At 35.3% G+C, this 21,538-nt stretch overlaps 1 protein-coding gene across 10 annotated transcripts in view; it reads right to left on the reverse strand.

The window, feature by feature from the left end:
- Window positions 1-1,366: 1,366 nt before the first annotated feature.
- The window catches only part of Agfg1 (ArfGAP with FG repeats 1), a 58,339-nt gene continuing 38,167 nt past the window's right edge, over window positions 1,367-21,538 (reverse strand). The window contains exons 6-15 of one of the 10 annotated variants that reach the window (XM_070015564.1): window positions 18,145-18,264; window positions 17,414-17,485; window positions 15,696-15,905; window positions 14,945-15,125; window positions 11,490-11,566; window positions 10,689-10,781; window positions 9,712-9,759; window positions 7,748-7,906; window positions 4,874-4,965; window positions 1,367-4,350 (exon numbers count right to left, since the gene is read on the reverse strand). In XM_070015564.1, the coding sequence (XP_069871665.1) occupies window positions 4,291-4,350; window positions 4,874-4,965; window positions 7,748-7,906; window positions 9,712-9,759; window positions 10,689-10,781; window positions 11,490-11,566; window positions 14,945-15,125; window positions 15,696-15,905; window positions 17,414-17,485; window positions 18,145-18,264 (1,112 nt within the window). In that variant the 3' untranslated portion in view covers window positions 1,367-4,290. Of the gene's footprint in view, window positions 4,351-4,873; window positions 4,966-7,747; window positions 7,907-9,711; window positions 9,760-10,688; window positions 10,782-11,489; window positions 11,570-14,944; window positions 15,126-15,695; window positions 15,906-17,413; window positions 17,486-18,144; window positions 18,265-21,538 lie in introns of all 10 variants that reach the window. The other 9 variants (XM_070015574.1, XM_070015554.1, XM_070015592.1 and 6 more) reach the window with 9 other exon arrangements.

Genomic DNA, 21,538 nt, shown 5'->3' on the forward strand with positions numbered 1-21,538 from the left:
AGCCACTGATCCTTCAGATGGCTTCATTTTCAATCATGCTTCACTGCTTACCCTGACATTTAAACAAAACTCCAGAGAATACAGCCTATGCTGATTTCATTATGAAAGAAAACCATAACTAAAAATTGAATAATTTAAATATACAGGACACCAAGTGATTTGCTTTTTCCTTTTTTTGTTGGCTGTGGGGCTTGAAGTCAGGGTCTAGGCACTGTCCCTGAGCTTTTGTGTTCAAGGCTTTGAGCCACAGCTCCACTTTTGGTTTTTGGGTGGTTAATTGGAGATAAGTCTCCTGGAATTTCCTGTCCAGGCTGGTTTTGAACCACAAAGATCCTCAGCTCTCTCCGCTCCAAGTGGCTAGGATTACAGGCAGGAGCCACCAGTGCCAGGCCTTTTTTTTTTTTTTTGGCAGGTCTTAGGACTTGAACTAAGCCTGGGCTCTGTCTCTGAACTTCTTTGCTCAAGGTTAGCACAATACCACTTGAGCCACAGTGCCACTTCCAGCTTCTTCTGAGTAGTTTACTAGAGGATAAAGAGGTCTCTCAACTTTCCTGCCTGGTCAGACTTTGAACAGTGGTCCTCAGATCTCAACCTCCTGAGTAGCTAGGATGACAGGGGTGAGCCATTGACGCCCAGCTTCAAGCATTTTCTTTACATAGCACTTTTAATCCAACAGTACGTTGAGGTACTTTTTACTACTTCCTTAACTTGTGTACACTTTGTAGAACTTCTTTAAAGACTGTATGAAACAATAAGGAGCACTTAAGTAAATGCCTAGTATATCACACCCACATACCTCTACTATTATTACTCTGAAATATTAATGTAAAGAAGGCTGAGAATCTGGGTTTCTCCAAGCAAACAAACAAAAAAGTTAGAGATTAGGAAGTAGTAATGTTTACACACAGGTAATTACTATTCCTGAAACATGCACATTTAAAAGACAGTTTTCTCCAGTATGGTCTGAGGACTTCTAAAGAGCTTAAGGTTAAGGTCAAAAGTATTTTCACAGTAATTCTAAGATGTCACATGCCCTTTTCACACTCAATTTCACAGAGCAACATTTGGTTTTCCAGTGCTTTCACGCTGTGTAACATGGAAAGAATGCAGCATATGAAAATCTCTATGAAGTCAGATATTTAAAAAAAGAGGTATAAATTATAAACAATGATCCTGTAGTATTCCTTAGTTTTCATGGTTTTCTTTTTCTTTTTGGGGGGAGGTACTCGAGTTTGAACTCAGGGACTCATATTTGCTGGTCTCATATTTGCTGTTGAGCCATGAAAAATATTTCTCATTAAAATGTTCCTATGTTAATAAGTAATAGATAATGGTCACATATAAATGAATAAACATACTTCAAAAATATGTCAGTATTGGCCTTTAATGCAATAAATTCCAAAAAGATACAAGTTTCATTAAAAATAAGAATAAAAGGAAAAACGCTTTTTGGGGATCTTCAGTAGTTTTCAAGGCTAAGACCAGAACGTTTGAGAGCGATGGTGCGGTGATACATAATCAGCCAGTGTACCCTTCCTGGCCAACTCTGAGGCACTATACCAAAGAGGGTATGTTTTGGCGCAGGGTCCTCCCAAGTAAAGACTAAAAATGCCTTTCCAAATTGATGTAAGTTTTTTAAAAAAAGAAATTTGTAACTTCTATTTTTACAAAAAATGGAGCTACTCTATGTTAGCAAACAAGAATGGATTATGCCTTTAAAATCAAACAAGTATTCCCCACACTAAAAGATAAATTTCTTTCCTGAACAAATACGGAACAAGAAGGATGATTCAACCAGTATGCCAGGAAATCTGAAGGTCTTCAGACTTGTCACTTTCAAGAATTTTCTTTTCAGTACTTAACACAATGATGGTTTATGTGGTTTATATAAAACTAGAAGCCATTGTGATTATAAAAAGTCTATGAGAAGCTCATTAAAAAATAACAATAAACAGCACAGATCCTGAGAAAACCTATTTTAAAGGTGATCTCTTCTGAATCTAAACATCTTGACTCACAAGCACTCAGAGTCAATAAAAGTTTCCCATTTAATTACAAATTGTAAAATTTACCAGAAAAAAAATAGTCTTTAAAATTATTTGAATAACAACTGTTTAATTCACTCATTATATGGAAAAACCTGGTAGGATATTTGGGTAATGACCTTCAATTATAGCATATAACTTTGTACATATAAATGAATTTGGACCCAATACAATTTAAAACAGAAATTAAAAAACAATTCTTAAGTCCACCCCCCCCCACAAACCCTGCACCCCCGGTGAAAAAAAACGGGCTTCAGAGCCTCCCCAAAATATAGAAGCATTTCAAGACTATATCAATACACATCTAGACCTGTGCAGCAATTATTTAATTCTAAGATGCATACTGTTCAGAACAGGAATGGAGAACATCAAAGCATCTTTTCTTTACTACAACAGTTCAGATAAATTGTACTTTCAACTGGATGTGCAGTGGAGAGCAAGGCTTTAACAAGTCCCAAACTACACAGATTGTAAAAAAACTACAGCTCATGTAGTCATCATTGCAGAAAGGTGTCAACATGAATAACATGAGCAAACTGATAATCACCTCTTTTAGTACTAAAGCTTTTAAAAACTTTTAATCACCTTAAGAGAAAACTTTTCATACATGTATTACATATTTGTGTATGAAATTTCACCTTTTCTGGATGACACAGAGTCATCAAAATAGACAATTACCAGAAGATGACACACTATAGTACAGTTTGGTAGGTTGGGCTGTGTCTTATTCTACATGGTCTTGGATAGTGTTTGTCTTCATAGTCTTTCAGTCTCCTTCTTTAAATTAAGCTATCACTTCTCAACTACTAGCAGGCTACAGAACAAGAAATCAAACCATCAAAATTTAAAACTTCACATAAAAACAATGCATAAGCTCTAACATATACTTTACGAGTTATATGTGTTGCTCAGAGGCATTAAAAAAATATTCCAAGTTTCTTAGTTGTGTCCCATTTTAATGAGACCGCCAGATTATCTCTAGATGAATGAGGCATTATGATATATAAATATTTAAACAATTCACTAGAATATTAACAAAAAAATAACTAAACTTAGTATCACTGCCTTTTTAAACAAAGTATTTCATAACTTTAAGGTAACATTGAGTTCCAGTTTCTTTCCCCCAAACAACAAACATAAACAATATCCTACAGATAATATCAGTTTGTCCAGGAAAAGGTGAGGGGGGGAGGGAGAAAACAACTCAGGTGCAATCATGTCACAGTTAATGCATGTCTGCTTCCAATACATTCAAAGACAATTAAAATTAAAAAATCAATAGTTAAAATAGGCCTTTTGCAGTCTGAGAATTCAAGATATTAAAAAAATTCGTAAATACATACATGCAAATTCTTCATATATACAAATTTCACAAAATTAAGGATTGCAAAGAAATTAGAAGTATTAATGGTGAATCTGACAAGCTACATTTAAATGCTTTACCACGGACACAATCCTGAACAGAGCAGTCCTCGTAGTTTCAGTATTTTTTCTACATGGCCTTTTTTATAAAAAGTTAGTCACTAGAAGTCTTTAAGAATTCAGGATGTTCTCAATTCACTACTCAGACTTAAGGCCACTTTGGTAAAGGCATTGCAGCAAGAACACAGAAACAATAGCATATTTTCTAATATTTATTTTTTTCACCTGCAAACTGTAGCAAAACATGATCAGTTTTATTATGCAGACAGGTATCCCTCTACATTTTTAAAGAATTTAGGCATGTATAAATAGAAGAGCTCTTTAGAAAGGAAAAATTCAAGATGAATAAAACCTTCCAATATTGACTTTTAACTTTCCAGTAGCAATGGTTAAAATGATTTTAGGTCACTCATTCCAAGATATATGACAGCACCTTAAAAGTGGCTGATCTATTTCCCCAGTAACATTTCTCACATAACGATGTGTTAACGTTACAAATACTGATATGCACAAATAGCTAATTTCTAAGAAAAATATGTACAGTACTGCAGCATAATGAACGTGGTATCTGCAATAACTTAGTATTAGCCAATTTTGAATATACATGATACCGCTACCTCTTCTGCCAATTCACAGGTTAAAAGTTGTTACCGGAGCCCTCTGTTTTGCACATATTACCTGGTGTTTAATACATAATGCAGGTTTTCAAAAGACTTCTCTTGTATTTAAAGCTAAGATCAGTGAAACAAGACAACAGTGCAAGAGGCGGAGAGATGTAATGTGACCACATAAAAGTTCGTTCCAGTAAAGTGTCTATATAAGGCTATAAGAAAGGATTGGTTGATGAGCTTCCTGTTGGAAATTGTCCTGTTGGTGCACCAGTCTAAAGAAAACATAAGACAAAATAAACGTAAGAGTGGTGCATGCAAAGAATGAAAAGATTGAACTATATTTCTTATTTAATTAAATTTGAGTTATGAAGTATTTTATTCATTGTTATTGTCAATAACCCATGAGACCAGTATCAGATATCAAGGAGTATACTATGTCTTTCTAATGCATTCCTTCATATATGTTCTTGTAATAGATCCCAAGAAGAAACTTGGCATGTGAAAAGAAAGACTTGTGTGTGATTCAAACAAAATATCTGCTCTAAGAGTCCCTTATAATCTTGGGTCTATCCTATGGCCTCGCTTAGAGTGTTATTTTGAACAAAATAACATTCTATGAAATAGTTTATTTACTGTGGGTAAGTGCTCGGCTATGCAACTAATTTTTTAACAGTCTGATAAGAAGCATGCATAATTAACTGTCTCAATTTACATCATCTTACAAGGTCAATTCCAGGACACCACATCTGGTAAAGACAAACCAACTTATCAAGTCCATAATACTCAGTATCTTACCATAAAAGGATTACTAGATACTCCAGCAGCTGCAACTTGACCAAAAGAAGTTACCACTGGCTTTGTTTGTCCAAATGCTGCAAAACCTGCACCTTACGAAAAGAGAACCACCAATTATAACTCATGCCATTTTTAAGAGGCGATATGACTGATGTTTATAAAGTCTGAAAATAAGTTTCAGAAAAATTCTTACCAGAGTGGTAAAAATGTCAAGGTCATGCTTCCAGGTTTCATCTTTCCAATATGAGAGATGAACCTCAGAAAAACTTCTTATGGTACGTTTTTAAAGAGCTCTTGGAGATCTTCATAAATGGTTAACTCGAACTTGTCTCCGTGCAAACCATGTCATCAAAGGATTTAGTTAACTGATGAGCTTGTGACTATTTGGGCGTGTATACGTGGACAAGGTGATGTTTCTGTGACAAGCACAGTATTTCTAGGAAATATTTGATTATTTATGGCTCATCCATGCATCACAGCTCCAAGTTTTATCTAACCACTGACTTCAAAAATAATAACATGTGCCGGATGCCAGTGGCTCAAGCTTGTAATCCTAGCTACTTGGGAGGTTTCCAGGCCAGGCAGGAAAGTCCCTGAGACTCTTATCTCCAATAACTACTCAGAAAAAGCTGGAAGTAGTGCTGTGGCTCAAGTGGTACAGCAGTAGCCTTTGGCACAGACATCCCAGGTCCTGAGTTCAAGCCCCAGGACCAGCAAAAAAGGAAAGGAAGGAAGGAAAGAAGCAGGGAAGGGAGGAAGGGAGGGAGGGAGCAGGCAAGAAAGCAAGCACACAATTCAAGGATAATCTTGAAATCTAAGATTTTTCAAACTTCAGCAAGTAAGAGAAATGGCTCAAAAGAAATGGTTGCATCAGCCAGATGCCAGTGGCTCATGAATGTAATCCTAGCTACTCAGGAGGTTGAGATCTGAGGATCACGGTTCAAAGCCAGCCCAGGCAGGAATATCCGTCAGACTCTTGTCTCCAATTAACCTTCAATTAACTGCAAGTGGTCCTGTGACTCAAGTGGTGAGAATGCTAGCCGTGGGCTGAAGAGCTATGCCCAAGCCCAGAGTTCAAGCCCCATGACCAACAAAAAGAAAGAAATGGTTGCAACTGTCTTCTTGGTTCTTCTGAAAACAAACTTAACTTCTGTGCAGTTATCTATTAAGAAAACTAACCTCAATTCACGCACACATATACACCCTCTTTCTCTCTCTCATACAAGAAAAAGGTATACTAACAATCATTTTTGACTTAGAGAAAAAAAACCAAAACAGTATTCTTGACCTTATAAAGTTGCCTTTCTAAATCAAGGAGCCTTATGACACATGTAAGAGCTTGTAAGAACTTATAAAACCACAATTTTTTCCTTTTATGGCCAGAGATGTCGAGCATTTCTTCATGTATCTACTAGCCACTCTTATTTCCGCTTCAGAAAAGTCTTTAAGACTTTAGCCCACTTGTTAATTGGATGGTTGTTTCTTAAGAGGATTTGTTTTTTGGGGATTCAATGTTTTGAGTTCTAAGTATATTTTAGATATGGGGCCCTTGTCTGTTGTATGGCTAATGAAAATCTCTCCATCTGTAGGCTTTCTATTTATCTTGCTAGCTATATCCTTTAACATGCAGAAGCTCTGCCATTTAATGTAATCCCATTCATCCAATCTTTCTTTGATTTGTTGTGTTTCTGGGTCTTAATTAAGAAAGTTACAAACTGTGCCAAAGAACCCTAGTGTTTCTCCTATTACTTCCCATAATATTTTCAGGGTATCTGCTTTAAATTAAAACAACATTGACATTCTACCTTACCCCAGTTAGAATGGCTATTATCAAGAAATCTAATAACAACAAATGCTGGAGGGGATGTAGCCAAAAGGAAATGCTACTACACTGTTGGTGTGAGTGTAAAATTGTTCAAACAGTACAGAGGCTCCTCAAAAGACTAAACATAGAGCTACCCTATGATCCAGCAATCTCACTCCTGGGAATTTACCCAAATGACCAAAAACAAAGCCACACTAAAGATACCAGTACAACCATGTTCACTGCAGCATTATTCTCCATAGCTAAGATATGGAACCAACCCAGATGCCCCTCAATAGATGAATCGATCAAGAAGATGTGGTATATGTACACAATGGAGTTTTAGGTCTTCGTCAGAGAGAATGACATTACCCCATTCATAAGGAAATGGAAAGATCTAGAAAAATCATACTAAATGAATCAAGCCAGGCCTAAAGAAATACAGTTTGCATGGTTTTCCTCATTTATAATAATTAGAATATGTCTATGATATTCTTAGTAGGAGATCACAATGGCCCAATTGTTAAGTGCATACGACCATATGTAATGAAATATATCAAAATGAACTCCAAGAATTGGAAACAAAAGGTTCATTTTATGTCCTTTATGCAGTTATTTCTATTTTCTTCTGTAATCCTTTGTCATGTATGTAAGCTTAATCTATAAAGGGAAAAGGAATCACAGAAACAGCAGGACAAAGGAAGATCTAAGGTAACAATGATACTAGACACTATGTTGGAAATTAACTTTACAACTTGGGGGAGGGGAGTGGGGAATGGTAAGCAGGAGAAAATGAGGAAGGGGATAACAGTGTTTAAAAAGAAATATACTCATTACCTTACTTATGTAACAGTAAACCTCCCCCCACCCCTCACCCAGTTCATCACCTTTATAATAATAAAAAAAAAAAAAACCCCACAATTTTCTGAGACCTGAATCACTGTACTTTTGTGCAGGAAACACTCTGTACATTAACACTATAGCATTCCTTAGACGTTTTTGTCCCAGGTAACATATTTATATGTAAAGAGTATCATAGGATTTATAGCTCACCAAGCATTATATCTTACCATTGGGCTGTTGAGAAAAAGCTGTCTGCTGAGTGAAAGCTGCTTGAGCTGGGAAGGCAGGCTGCTGGAAACTGCCACTGAAGCTGGTGGGAAGACTATAGGGAGCAGGAGTACCAAACCCTGCAGGCATGCTCATAGATGCAGTGCCAAAGGTTGCCGCTGATAGAAAAGAAGGGTGGATGAGATACATACAAAAAGGTATAGTTTGTTGCTTGTACCCAACACTGTGGAAAAGACATCACTTACTTTGAAACATATGTACATTAAAGGTATTTGAAATTTCAAAATCCCACCAATGTTTCTAGTGATAAACTTTAGTAGTAATTTAACATAATCTAGGATATTCTGGTTCTCCTAAAATGCAATGACCAGAATAAATGTGTCATCTGAAATCACAAGAAATTTCTCAACAGTAATTAGTAGTAGTCAGCTTTTAAACGTGCATCACAGTAAAAATATGAAAACAGTGCAATTCATATGTACATTAGTATACATCTATGTGTTTTAGGTTTTACTATTTTTAATAGCTAAAATTTTCAGGAAATTTTTCTTGCTAGAGTTGTCTACTATAATATAACATATATTTCTTGAAAAATATTAAAACTTCTGAAAAATATTCACCCAGAATCATGAGATTCACAGGACAAACAGGTTAAAGGCAGATTACGCAAATCTTTTTATAATTAGAGCCAAATAAACACTAATACAACTGAAAAGATATATTAAGTTCCTATTAAATCAATCTCCAAAGAAGTATATGGACTCCTACTCTTTGCTGAAAGATAAACAGTAACAGCAACAACATCAAAATAGACAGCTTGGAAGACTAGGGCCTCAAAGATTACTACAAAGATTGAAAAAGAAGCATGATACACATTTGTAAAAGAAAAAATGGAGTGGAGAGTAAATAGATGTTGTATTCAATATTACAATACTCCCTTTTGGCTTGCCCTATCTAGCACTAGCACTAACATGTTGAGGGAGAGCCATCAATGTCTATGTGGTATTGATACAAACTATTGTTTTCCCTACTTCTCTGTAATCATTTATGAACTAATTTGCATTACAGAAACACATGTAGTAGCAGAAGAGTGGTAAATATTCCTTTCAGCTATCTGCTCTACTTGGGTACTTAGTGAAATAAGAGAAAAAACTGTTGTTTTACCTAGACTGCTAGTAATTATTAGTGAAACACTGTGAACATGATGTTATAAAAATGTATAAAAATGTGCTCAATTTCCTGATCTTAAAATCTACCAACTTCATTCTGAACTAAAGGCACAAGAACTAAAACTAAGCACTGAAAAATCTTTCAAAAAACCATGTTTCTTTAAGAAACTAAACACAAATTATATGTTATTCAAAGTAATCCTTACAGTGCTAATGTTCACAAAAAATACAATTTTGCTCTATGAATCTAATAGACTATTAAACTTTAAAAGTAACTTTTTTTTTTTTTACTGATGAGTGGGGAAAAAAAGGAAAAACAGGCCACTGGGAAGCAAGTGAACTAAAGAATAATAAGCACATGGCAAAGGCACGGGAAGATTTCATAACAGACAATAATGCACTGACATAACTTTGACATATCACTGATCAAGAAAGCACTAAAAGAGCAAATCTTGAATACAGTAAAGCGAAACCAAACTCCATGGTATAATATGATAAAATGGTTTGTAGCTCAAAAGGTATCAGAGTACTATGAATTCAAACTTAAGAATTAAAACAGCTATTATTAACATTCTATTGTGACCATGGAGGTAAGCATTAAAACATTGCTATAAAAGATTTTTGGATAACGTCAAGTACAACATAATCTTGATGCTACACATCCATGCCCACTCCATTTTAAAACATGGAAACAACTTAATTCCACATGCAAGAATCCAGAACACTAGCAGAAGCTTCCACAAGCGGGTAGACAAATTGCCACACAAATCTAGGTATTAGTTGTGGCCACCTACCAAAATGAGCGTGAGGAAACACTTGAGAATGCATTGCTCCAGAAAGGCCTTATGGAAAGGCATAAAAAGACCAACGTCAATTAAGTTACAGATAACTATCATTAAAATCCAAGAAAATAATGTTTAGAGTTAAAAATTAAAATGCACTATAGCCAACTGGCTGGCATAATACATAATATAACATATTCACAAAGTGAGTCTTTTATTGCAACCATATTCATGACATTTTTATACCACATGAAATAGAAGTATTTAGAATTACAAATTCCAAATAAACACTAGTATAATCTATTTTTTAAAAATAAGCACTAGTATATTTTTTCATGCAAAGACACAATTATCCATAAAAACAAGGCTTTGAGAACATCACTAGATGCATCTAAAAATGCTGCTTAGTATCTACAACTCCAAGTTTTGGGCAGAGCAACTGAACAGTGTCAGATTGTTTTATTTAAAATTCAATACAGCTAGAAATACATAAAGATAACCCGAATGAACTTCACGTATCCCCAGGGAGAATTATAAATACAGTTCATTCAAAAAGTGGGTGGGGACACTTTCAGCTTAAAATACAAAAGGCTAAAAGAAGATAGCATACATTCTATGCTATGCAGATCTTATATGGCATGGTTGAGGACAGAGATGCTATATATTAAGTTTGTGTAACTGATAGCTAATTTCTAAAGTCCCTCTCAATCTTGTTAAATGGCAAAATGTATTAGCTTTCAGGCAGCATTTGTTTACATTTGACACATTTTCATAAAACCCCTCATCTCACACAATCTTCCTGCCTCTGCGTACTGGGATGACAGAAGTATGCCATGAGGCCTGGGGAGCATCTGATTTTACAGATAAACTCTGTAAACTTCCCACTGACTTTAGTAAAGGGTCCCCTTTCCTAGGGTTCTTTAAGGTGTGTCTCACCCCAAATTCCTTCCCCAATGCTCACTATTCCATAATCCATCTTTTTTCCTTACCTGTTGCTCCTCTGGCATTGGTCTGAAATGGATTTGTAGAAGATGCCACCGAAGGACCAGCAGCAGCAACAAATGGGTTTGTGGAAGGCGTAGCTTTAAAAAAAATTATAAAATATACTATAAAATTCTAATATATTTTACATTCAAAACAAAATTTATCTATGTGTATGAACATAGAAAATGAGAGCCTTTCAATAAACCACTGCTTTGACTGCCTTCCAGTACTATCTATCTATCTATCTATCTATCTATCTATCTATCTATCTATCTATCTATCTATCTACACACACACACACAGTTCTGTATACAATGCAGTGGATATACCAGAAGCACATACCCCAAATGGAGCAGGCACACTTGAAGAAGCAGGCTGTGTCTGTGCTTTGGCTGCCTTCCAGTACTATAACACACACACACACACACACACACACAGGCTGTGTCTGTGCTTTGGCTGCCTTCCAGTACTATAACACACACACACACACACACACACACACACAGGCTGTGTCTGTGCTTTGGCTGCCTTCCAGTACACACACACACACACACACACACACACACACACACACACACACACACGTTCTCTATATAATGCAGTGGATATACCAGAAGCGCGCGCACACACACACACACACACACACACACACACACACACACACACACACACACACACACACACACACACACACACACACACACACACACACACACACACACACACACACACACACACACACACACACACACACACACACACACACGTTCTCTATATAATGCAGTGGATATACCAGAAGCACATACCCCCAAATGGAGCAGGCACACTTGAAGAAGCAGGCTGTGTCTGTGCAGAAGCACCCACTGGCACTGTTCCAAAAACACTGCTGAAAACAAAGAATGAAAGAGTCCTGTACCACTTCAGTTTTCACAGTAAATCTCAACATATGTTTACATCCTGAAAACTTCCTGAGACTCCAATAATAGGTAAACTGTTTCCAGGTACTATATTTTTCAATTTGTACCAAACAGAACATTAAAGTTGAAACTTTTCAAAAACATATTCTTCAGATTGGGTTTGATCCTGTCACCACAAAAAATTTATTTCCTCAGATTTAAATAATAAAGGCATATTTTCTTCAAAACAAAAGGAATTTAAAGAGTAACACTTTTATGTTTTCATAAATCCATTAGTGGATTATAGAAGATCAGTACGTTAAGATGTTTTGAAGTATATGAAGACCATGCAATTTTGCATAGATATATATAACTGAACAAACAAAAGCAGTATTTTAGTAGTCTTCAGATAATTGAGACTATTTTCTTTGGTATCATATCAAAAGCAACAGTGACAGATTCCTAAAGATTAAGTGAACTTTTAAAGCACTCTCCAAGAACGTTTAGTGCTCTGTTACAGTAGACTGCTCAAAGCCAGGTGCTAGTGGCTCATATTTGTAGTCCTCAGGAAGCTGAGATCTGAGAACTGTGGTTCAAAACCAGTCTGGGCAGGAAAGTCTACTAGATTCTTATCTCCAATTAACCACCAAACAAGCCAGAAGTAGAGCTGAACCTTAAGTGGTAGAGCTCTAGCCTTGAGCAAAAAAGCTCAGGGACTGTGTCCAGCTTGTGAGTACAAGCGCAGGGATCAGCACCAAAAAACCTCCACAACAACTGTATAGTTCAAACAAATCTTTAACTGACCTTAAAACTTGTATAGGTCATATAGAAAATATTTTTCACTAAGCTATGACAATATTCCAAATGCTGACTACATTTCTCATGCAAAATTTAAAATCAGAGTCATTAATAGCAACAACCATCCATCAACGAAAAACTAGTGGGAAGCTGTCAAACTCAGTGGACTCTATAAATTTTCCAAAGTCCTAATATTTGCTTGATAGTATGAATTTTATCAAGTGTATGCTTTAAAGTGACTGGCCTAGTTTCTATTTTATAAATAACAAATTCTCAAATCTGAATGAATAGCCAGTTAATCTACCAATCAAGAAATAGTGTCCATAAAGTAAGTCGATAGTTCATCTTACAACTCAAACAAATAGATGGGTAGTTTCTTTTAAGACAGTCACATTTGAAATTATTAGAAAAATTTGCCATATATCTTATTTCAGCACATAAAATTAAGAAGACATATTTAAGGTAAAGATTTCAAAAAGTTAAAAAAAGACTGTTTCAAGAATATCCCTAAGAAAAATTGATCAAGAATATTCATAAGATGGGTGTAGGTAGCTCACATCTGTCATACTAGCAACTCAGGAGGCTGAGATCTGGAAAATTGAGGCTTGAAGCCAGCCTGGGCAGAAATGTCTGAGATTCAAACTCCAATTAACCAACATAAAGTCAAACTGGAAGTGAGGCTTATGTGGTAGAATGCCAGCCATAAGCAAGTAAGCTAAGAGGCAGTACAAGGTTCTGAGTTCAAACCCCAACTGGCAAAAAACAAAAACAGCATAATTTGTAAGGAAAAGCCACATGAGGTGGTGCATACCTGTGTTACTAGTTAGCTACTTGGAAGGCTGAGGCAAAGATATTGAGTTCAAGAGTAACCCAGATAACATAGGTAGACTCTACTTTAAAAAGTAAAGTCATACAAAAAGAACTTCTGATATGATCTGGTGACAACCTTTCCTAATTTATGTTGAGCTGACAACAAGGAATATATGGCACTGTCAATACACATGTCAACTAGTGAAAAGGCCAGTAACAGCCCAGTTTTAACCTCACTGATCCCATAAAATAGACTTATGTACCTCAAACACTGCATGGGTTACACTGTGTGAACCACCACTGTATTATAACTTGGTAGCATTAAATTGTTTATTATGCATAAGTCTGTGTTTCCCAACTTTAGGGCCACCTTGTTATAACTCATTATTAATGTCTAATGTAGATAAATATTAATGAAACAAAAAATAAACCTTAAGTTTTATTCTTTGGATGCCATTTTTCCCATCTGGAGTATCAAAAGATTATTATCAAAGAACACAAGTAGCTCCTGCTATAATCTTGACCTTTCGTCTCTAAAAGATACTACAGAACAATACAAGAAAAAAGTAGATACAATCCAGGAATCAAAAGCAAAAACTAGAAACACACACACACACACACACACACACACACACACACAAATAAATAAATAAAACATTGTATAGGTAAATGTGTTTTTGACTTGGTCTCCTTAATTCCAAAAATGAAGAGTCTTTAAGTCTACTATCTTACTGAACATGGAAGTCCACTCCTGAAACTGCAAGCAGAGACAGGGCATGAGGTTCTAGCTTGGGATACACAAGACTCAAAAACGAGTATGCATTCAAACTGTGATAGAATTCTTGCTGTCAAGAATTCTTTTAAAACAGATCTACATGAACATAGCAGTAGATGTACCCATTTTAAACACTAATATGACACAAGGAGTAAGAACAGATACTAGATTTTAGTGTAAACAATTGTAAAATATAACACTACAGGGGCTGGGAAGGTGGCTCAGTGGTAGAGCACTTGCCTTGCATGCATGAGGCCCTGGGTTCAATTCTTCAGCACCACATAAGCAGAAAAAGCCAGAAGTGGTACTATGGCTCAAGTGGTAAAGTGCTAGCCTAGAGCTGAAGAGCTGAGGGACAGCACCCAGGCCCAGAGTTCAAGCCCATGACCAACACACACACACACAAAAATCTAACACTACATCAAGGTACTTTTACAGTCTGGACTTTGTAAGTGAAAACTACCTTAAAAGTGTATAACTTGCCTGCTAAGTTGGTACAACTTGCATGTAACTGTTCATTTGAAGATGTGTACATACTATTGAATTACATTTTAGGAGCCAATGATGAAAAGCAACAAAACTAACTTCAAAAAAAGGATAAAATCATGGCAATCACTTGAGGATTATATATATATATATATATATATATATATATATATATATATATATATATATATTTTTTTTTTTTTTTTTTTTTGGTCGGCCGTGGGGCTTGAACTCTGGGCCTGGGCACTGTCCCTCAGCTCTTCAGCTCAAGGCAAGCGCTCTACCACTTGAGCTACAGCGCCACTTCCGAGGATTATATTTGACTTAACAAATTAAACTCAAGTTCAAATCTCAAATTTAAAAAATACTCAATTATTTTAAAATTATACTCCCAAGTAGTCATTTTAACTATATTAGAGCTGGAAAAAAATTAAAAGGTACAACATACAGCAGGAATGCTAAGAAAACATAAAGCAGGAATGCCAAGACAAGGTACCTGCTAGCATTACTTGAAGAAGTGTACGCATGACTGGAGGTGGCTGCAGAACTGAAAACGCTGTCCAGTTCCGCCAGGGCTGCATACTTGTCTGAGGCTGTACTTGGCTGACCAGGAACGGAAACCACAGACCCAACAGGAGCTTTTCCTGTGGCTCCAAAGCCACTTCCTTGATCACCACCTGGGAACAAATACACATGTGAAACAAACCTAGTAACAGTATCAAAAAACTTCCTGTGTGCTCCATGATTACCTAAATGCCTCACAAGGAATAAGGTGAATCCCTGAGTTCAGTTGCCATCATCACTCTCACTTTAGAAATTAAAAAAACAAGAAACCCACAAATGCAGAGAGGAGCACCTGATCCTTGCAGGTTACTACTGTATTAGGCACTTTTAGAACCAAATAAAAACAATGCCTGCTTGGCTTTAAGACCAAAACTGCAATAAAAAAAATTTAAATGATTAATTATTAAGTGCCAAATGTAACAGAAAATGCATTAAAATTAAGCTACCATCTAGTTATCTTTGTTAATAGAGTTTTTTGTTCCCGTATGAACAGAATAATAATAAAGTATGCTTTCTAAGACAAAATGAATGCCTTCAACTATACAATTGATTAGTTTCAGGTCAAAAAGTGCCAAGTGAAACATTTTATATAACCAAGAAAAGCCTAACATTCTCAGATTTTGATTCATTCAACTTAGAGCACTGCTTAATACATAAATTTTATTCTTTTTCGCCTTTGATACCTTGTCCAGCACTGAAGATATTGTCTAAATTAGCAAGTGCCGCATATTTGTCTGCTGTCTGTAAGCCAGCTTTGTTTGTTGAAACTTTACTAACAGCTGATGCTGTCTGATGACTCTGGGAAGTACTGAAGGTTCCAAAATCAGCACTGGAGGATTTGGGGAAGTTATCAAAATGAGCAAAATTAGCATTTACTGATCCAGCATTTCCACCTGTAACAAAATAAACAGAACACTTGAAAATTCTAGACTTCTTGCAATATCCTTTGGTATACAATTTGATCATTTCTACCTAAATTAAGTATCCTGTAAGCATTATAGGACATTCTTAATTGCATTTGTGGTCTTATAGTCGTCATATGTAGTCTTACAATTTAATGCGTGGTAAATGGCACTCTAATCGGCTATATGTGAAACTAGATTTTTTAAAGCATTGGCAACATTTGACATCTACCTGAAGTGAAAAAATCTAGCTCTTAGGGAAAGTAACCTCCATTCTATCTGGTTGAAATTCAGTTACTTCCAGTTATATACTATGATTCTACCAAGTTCTTCAACAGACTCTATGAACAACATGCAGCATGTATTCCTTAGAAGATTGAAGCATTTGAAGCTCCATAGAGATATGATTTTTTTTAATCTGAGGGGTAAGGATTAACAATGTTGAGGAGGCATTACTTTGATCAAGAATTTACTTAAAAGATGGTCCTTGACTTTTAGATACTACTTCACTTAAAGAGCCATTACTGAATTATTGTGGAGTAATTCATGTGCACTCAATATCATGGTCACAATAAAATAAAGTATGATTCACACAATGGTCACTATGGTACATATCCTACTAAATTTTTAAACTATGTCCTAAAGATAGACTAAAGTTGTATATTTCATCCTATGTTTTAGATCCTATCCTTTTGATATTAGATTTCTATTCCTAAATTGCCCTTTAACTATGATATAAAGGTAATATCAATTTTTGAAACATAATGGATTTTTATGCCAAATTAAAAAAAAACACCCCCCAGGCTGGGAAGGTGCCTTGTATGCCTGAGGCCCTGGGTTCGATTCCTCAGCACCACATAAGCAAAAAGAAAAAAAAAGCCGGAAATGGCGCTGTGGCTCAAGTGGTAGAGCGCTAGCCTTGAGCTGAGAGTTCAGGCCCCAAGACCGGATCTAAAAACAAAAAAACAACCCCCCAAAGCAAAACAACAACAAAAACACTTTTCATCAATCAGTCTTACAGTCTTAGACATTCTAAAACAAATATGTATTATAAATCTTTTGTCAATAACTACTTCTGGTTGTTTCAAATAAAACTAAGCATGGTGTACATACTTATAATCTTAAAGATTTAAGAAACTGAAATGTGAAGATTCTCAGTTCATCTATTAAAACTAAGAAATATGCTTATATTTAAAAGACAGTGGTCTATTATAAACTAATTGGCAAACAAAGCAAGCAGCAAAACATACATACTAAGCTTCTAAAATTTGTGTGAAAAATTTTATTCACATTAGTCAACCAATTAACTTTTATTAAATTCTGTTTGTGTTAACTCTGGGTTTGATAATAGAGAAAGGAGATGAAGATTTATGAAAGATTTATATGGAATTTAATTTATGAAAGATTATCATCAAAATTACTAACAATAATTGAAAAACTCATTTAGTACACATAAAATATACAAATTAATTAGATGCCTTCTTAACAACAGAACTTACTGTGGGTAGCCTGAAGAGGAAAAGCTGAAGTAAATTCACCAAAACTGCAGCTAGATGAAAGTATTCTAAATGCTGGACAGCCAGAAATTATGTAAATGATGAAAAATTTTAAAAAGAAAGAAAATTGAAAGAAAAGGCTTTAAGACAATACACACAGAGTTAAAAGTTGAAAGAAAAGCAATCAGCCAACAATCTAAATAAGAGCTTAGTGAGTTTCTGAAAACAGTACAATTTATGAAAAGGCATTCAATGTTTGAAGACCAATTCCTGCACAGAAAACTATTGTCATATTTGATTAACATTAATAATATAGTGTTAACTAACATTTGCAATTCTTCTCAAGTATATTGCTCTTTAAGTCATTTCTATTTTTAGTTCTATGAAAGCAGTCAATTGGCTTCTCTTATTCAGGCATAATGCCTGTCAAGTTCAATATGCTCTACAAATCTAAAAAAAGTTTTAGTACATTAATACCTCAGTGCATGGGAGATTTTAAAATGATTCTTGTGCAGGAAAAGAGAATAGACATTGCAAAATAGATAATATACCAAAGAGTTTAGAAAGACAAATGGACACAGAAAAAAAAAAAGATTTTAGGTTTCCCCAGAGCTTTGTATAATGCAAGTGTTTTAAAGTCAGGTCATTGTAGAATTTAATTTTTCAAGACTACAACTAGAGTGTTTTCTTGTTTTAAGTAACCATTTAAGTACAATGCTGGAGAAGAGCTCTACCTGTAGTTTGGGGTTGAAAAGAAGAGTGACTTGCTGTGGGGAAACCTCCATAGTTACTCGAACCACTAGACTGTCCAAATGCATCAAAGTTTGCAAAATCTGCATTTGCAGAATTCTGAGCTGTAAATGGTAAGGAACAACATATGTTAATGAATATGAAAACTACAAATAAAAATACATGACAAATGAAGAATCACGAAATCTTAAAATCTTATGAAAAGTGTTATAAATCACTTTAAAGAGAATTCATTTAAAAAGTTAAGACTATTAATGCTTCCATCACTTAACTCCACTACTAATGTTTACTAAAGGATATTTAGAAATTTCCAAAAATACTTCTGTGGAATACATTTATTCACAATATCCTTTGAATGGTTGCAGGTTTATCACCATAAAAGTGACTCTATTGGCAAAAGAAGAACAAATTTAGGAACACATGAGCTACAGTCAAGCAGACAAACATGTGAGACATAGTGTACAAAATTCAATGACTTAAAACTATGGTCTGCTACATGAGTCTAAAGAGTGCTCTAAATACCTAAAGTAATTATATAAAAATTGTTTGATCCCATGAATCAAATTTTCCTTTGAACTTCTTTAAAGTTTACAAATATGTCAAATGTAGGCATACAAAAATGAAGAAAATGAATGTAAAGGACACGATAGCCAAATAAACCAAAGATTTACATTCTATTAGAAGCCTGCCATTTTGAATCCATATTAAAATTTTAAGAAACAACAAACAGTAGTATAAATTATAATAATATTCAGTTAAAGAGACCAAGATGTAGCCAGGCGCAGGTGGCTCACGCCTGTCATCCTAGCAACTCAGGAGGCTGAGATCTGAGGATCACGGTTCAAAGCCAGCTCGGGCAGGAAAGTCCATGAAACTCTTATCTCCAATAAACCACCAGAAAGCCAGAAGTGGCGCTGTAGCTCAAGTGGTAGAGCGCTCGCCTTGAGCTGAAGAGCTGAGGGACGGCGTTCACACCCAGAGTTCAAGCCCCACAACTGACAAAAACAAAAAACAAAAGAGACCACAATGTGTTTCTCAACTTCAGTCTAAAAAAAACAAAATGCCAGCCTTAATCTAAATTTTAAATATGTCAACAAATAAAATGATTCACAAGGCTTTTGTAAAGGCCAAAATAGATGCTGGGTGAGAATTTTGTAAGAGGACATGATATGAATTGGAAATGGCTGGTGTATAGGAAAGGAAATGCTTAGTGGCAAAAACAAAAAATGTGAAAAACATGGAGAGAGGCTAAACGTTACAAACAGTAAAAGACTGTCATTTTAAATCCACAGGAAGTATATAAAGGAATAACTTTGCAAATAAGTAAGGCTACATCTAAAAATCAAGACAGCAGATTTCTTAAAATAGCAAAAAATTTAGAAACTCAAATGATCACCAATAGAGATTGCTTAAATATATCATAGAATCATTTATATCATGCTGGAGTATAATGTAGCCATTAAAAACCACGTACAAAAATATTTATGTCAAGGAAACTAAGTTGCTAAATTTCACCTGCCAATTTTGTTCAATTAAACATATTACATGCAAAAGAAAATTTGCATTTTAGTTAACTCTAAGTAGTAGGATTTCATATCTGTCATCATCATCTTCTATTTGCCTAAATTCACAGAACTTTTGCAATGAGTATGTGCTTTAGCTGCAAACAAAAAGTTACTAATTCTCCCACCATTAAGCAACATATTAGACACTATTTTATGAAGAAATTAAAGAAAATACAAAGCATTTTATGTAGCTGCTATTGTAAATAAGAAAATGTCCCTAACTAAAGCACAAATGTGACTCCATTAGCAAAGGAGAGCAATTCAGGGACTAACACATGAGTGTTTAGGATTGTCATTTCCTGTCTTGTTCTATGACACATTGGCTGCTGAGTATGCATTACTGCTTATGAACATCACTAAAAAGTTTTCTAATTGGCCAACACTGTGAATTCGAACAATAACAAATGCTGGCAAGTATGTGGGGAAAAAGGAATCCTATTGCACTACTGGTGGAAATATAAACTAGTATAACCACTCTGGACAGCAGTCTGGCGGTTCTTCAAAAAACTAAACCTCAATCTTCACTAGAAAAATATTATGTCATTTGCAGGGAAATGGATGGGCCTAGAACATATCATGTGAAGTGCCCTACGCCAAGCTCAGAGACAAATGGCACATTTCTCTCATATGTGGAAGCTAGATCTAAAATATACTATGACACGATAAATTACGTAGGACTCTAGGCATTCACACACAGTGAGACTAAAAGATATTCTCAGGAGAGGAACACTATGTACCTGTGAATATTTAAAATAGTATTTACTAAAATGAATTCCAGAAAACAAGTTTTTCTTTTTTCCTACTGTTAGTGGTAGAGATGAATTGTTTTTTGCCTTTAGGTTTTGTTATTGTTTCTTTTTTTGTTTAATCTGTCTTTGGAGGGGGGAGAAAGGGGCACAGAAATGAAGGGACCAAGGGTGAACCAATGTAGCACTTGACAGTTTGTTGAAAATGAACTATACAATTTGTGGGTGGAGGACAAGAGAGGGGAAACCGGGAAAGCAAAGAGTGACATTACCCGAAAAGAAATGTACTCATTACTTGACTTATGAAACAACAATTCCTCTCTATATCACTTTAATAATAACAATAAAAAAATTAAGTAGTTTTCCTCTCTCAACTACATAGAAGTAGTTAGAAGGTTTTTTATTGCTGAGAAAAATTTCTTTAACTTCAGCTAGGTCTGGTGGCTCATGTCTATAGTAACAGACATTGGAAAGGTAGAGGTCAGAAAGATCATGATTTTAGCCTACTCTGGACAAAAAGTTAGTGAGACACCTCACCATCTCAATAAATAAACATGTCACCCCAAATATGTGGGAGGCATAAGCAGTAAGATTATGGTCTACGCCTGCCTGGACCAAAAAAAAAAAAAAAAAAAAAAAAATCAACAACCAACCAACCATGAGATCCTACCTGAAAAATACTTGAGCAAAAAGACGGGGGATGGGGAGGGCCATGGCTCAAATAGTCACCTGCTGAGCAAGTGACTTCAACACCAGTACTAAAACGACAAAGACTTCTTTCTACATTAAAATAATATTGAAAAAAAAGAAAAACTCTGTATACTTTACAATCTTTTGTGATGACAAAAACCATAAGCTGAAATTTTACTTTTTATAAAATAATAATGTAAATACTAAAAGTGATTAATTAAAACTTAGTTTTTTGAAAAATAACTTGGGGGGTGTGCCAGTGGATCACATCTGTAATATAATACTAATACTAAGGAGACTGAGATCTGAGGATCACAGTACAGAGCCAGCCCTGGGACAAGAAAAGACCAGGAGACTCTTATCTCCAATTAGTCACC

This window comes from Dipodomys merriami, unplaced genomic scaffold (assembly GCF_024711535.1).
Source record: "Dipodomys merriami isolate MVZ:Mamm:240054 unplaced genomic scaffold, mDipMer1.0.p SCAF_1, whole genome shotgun sequence".
NCBI lineage: Eukaryota > Metazoa > Chordata > Mammalia > Rodentia > Heteromyidae > Dipodomys > Dipodomys merriami.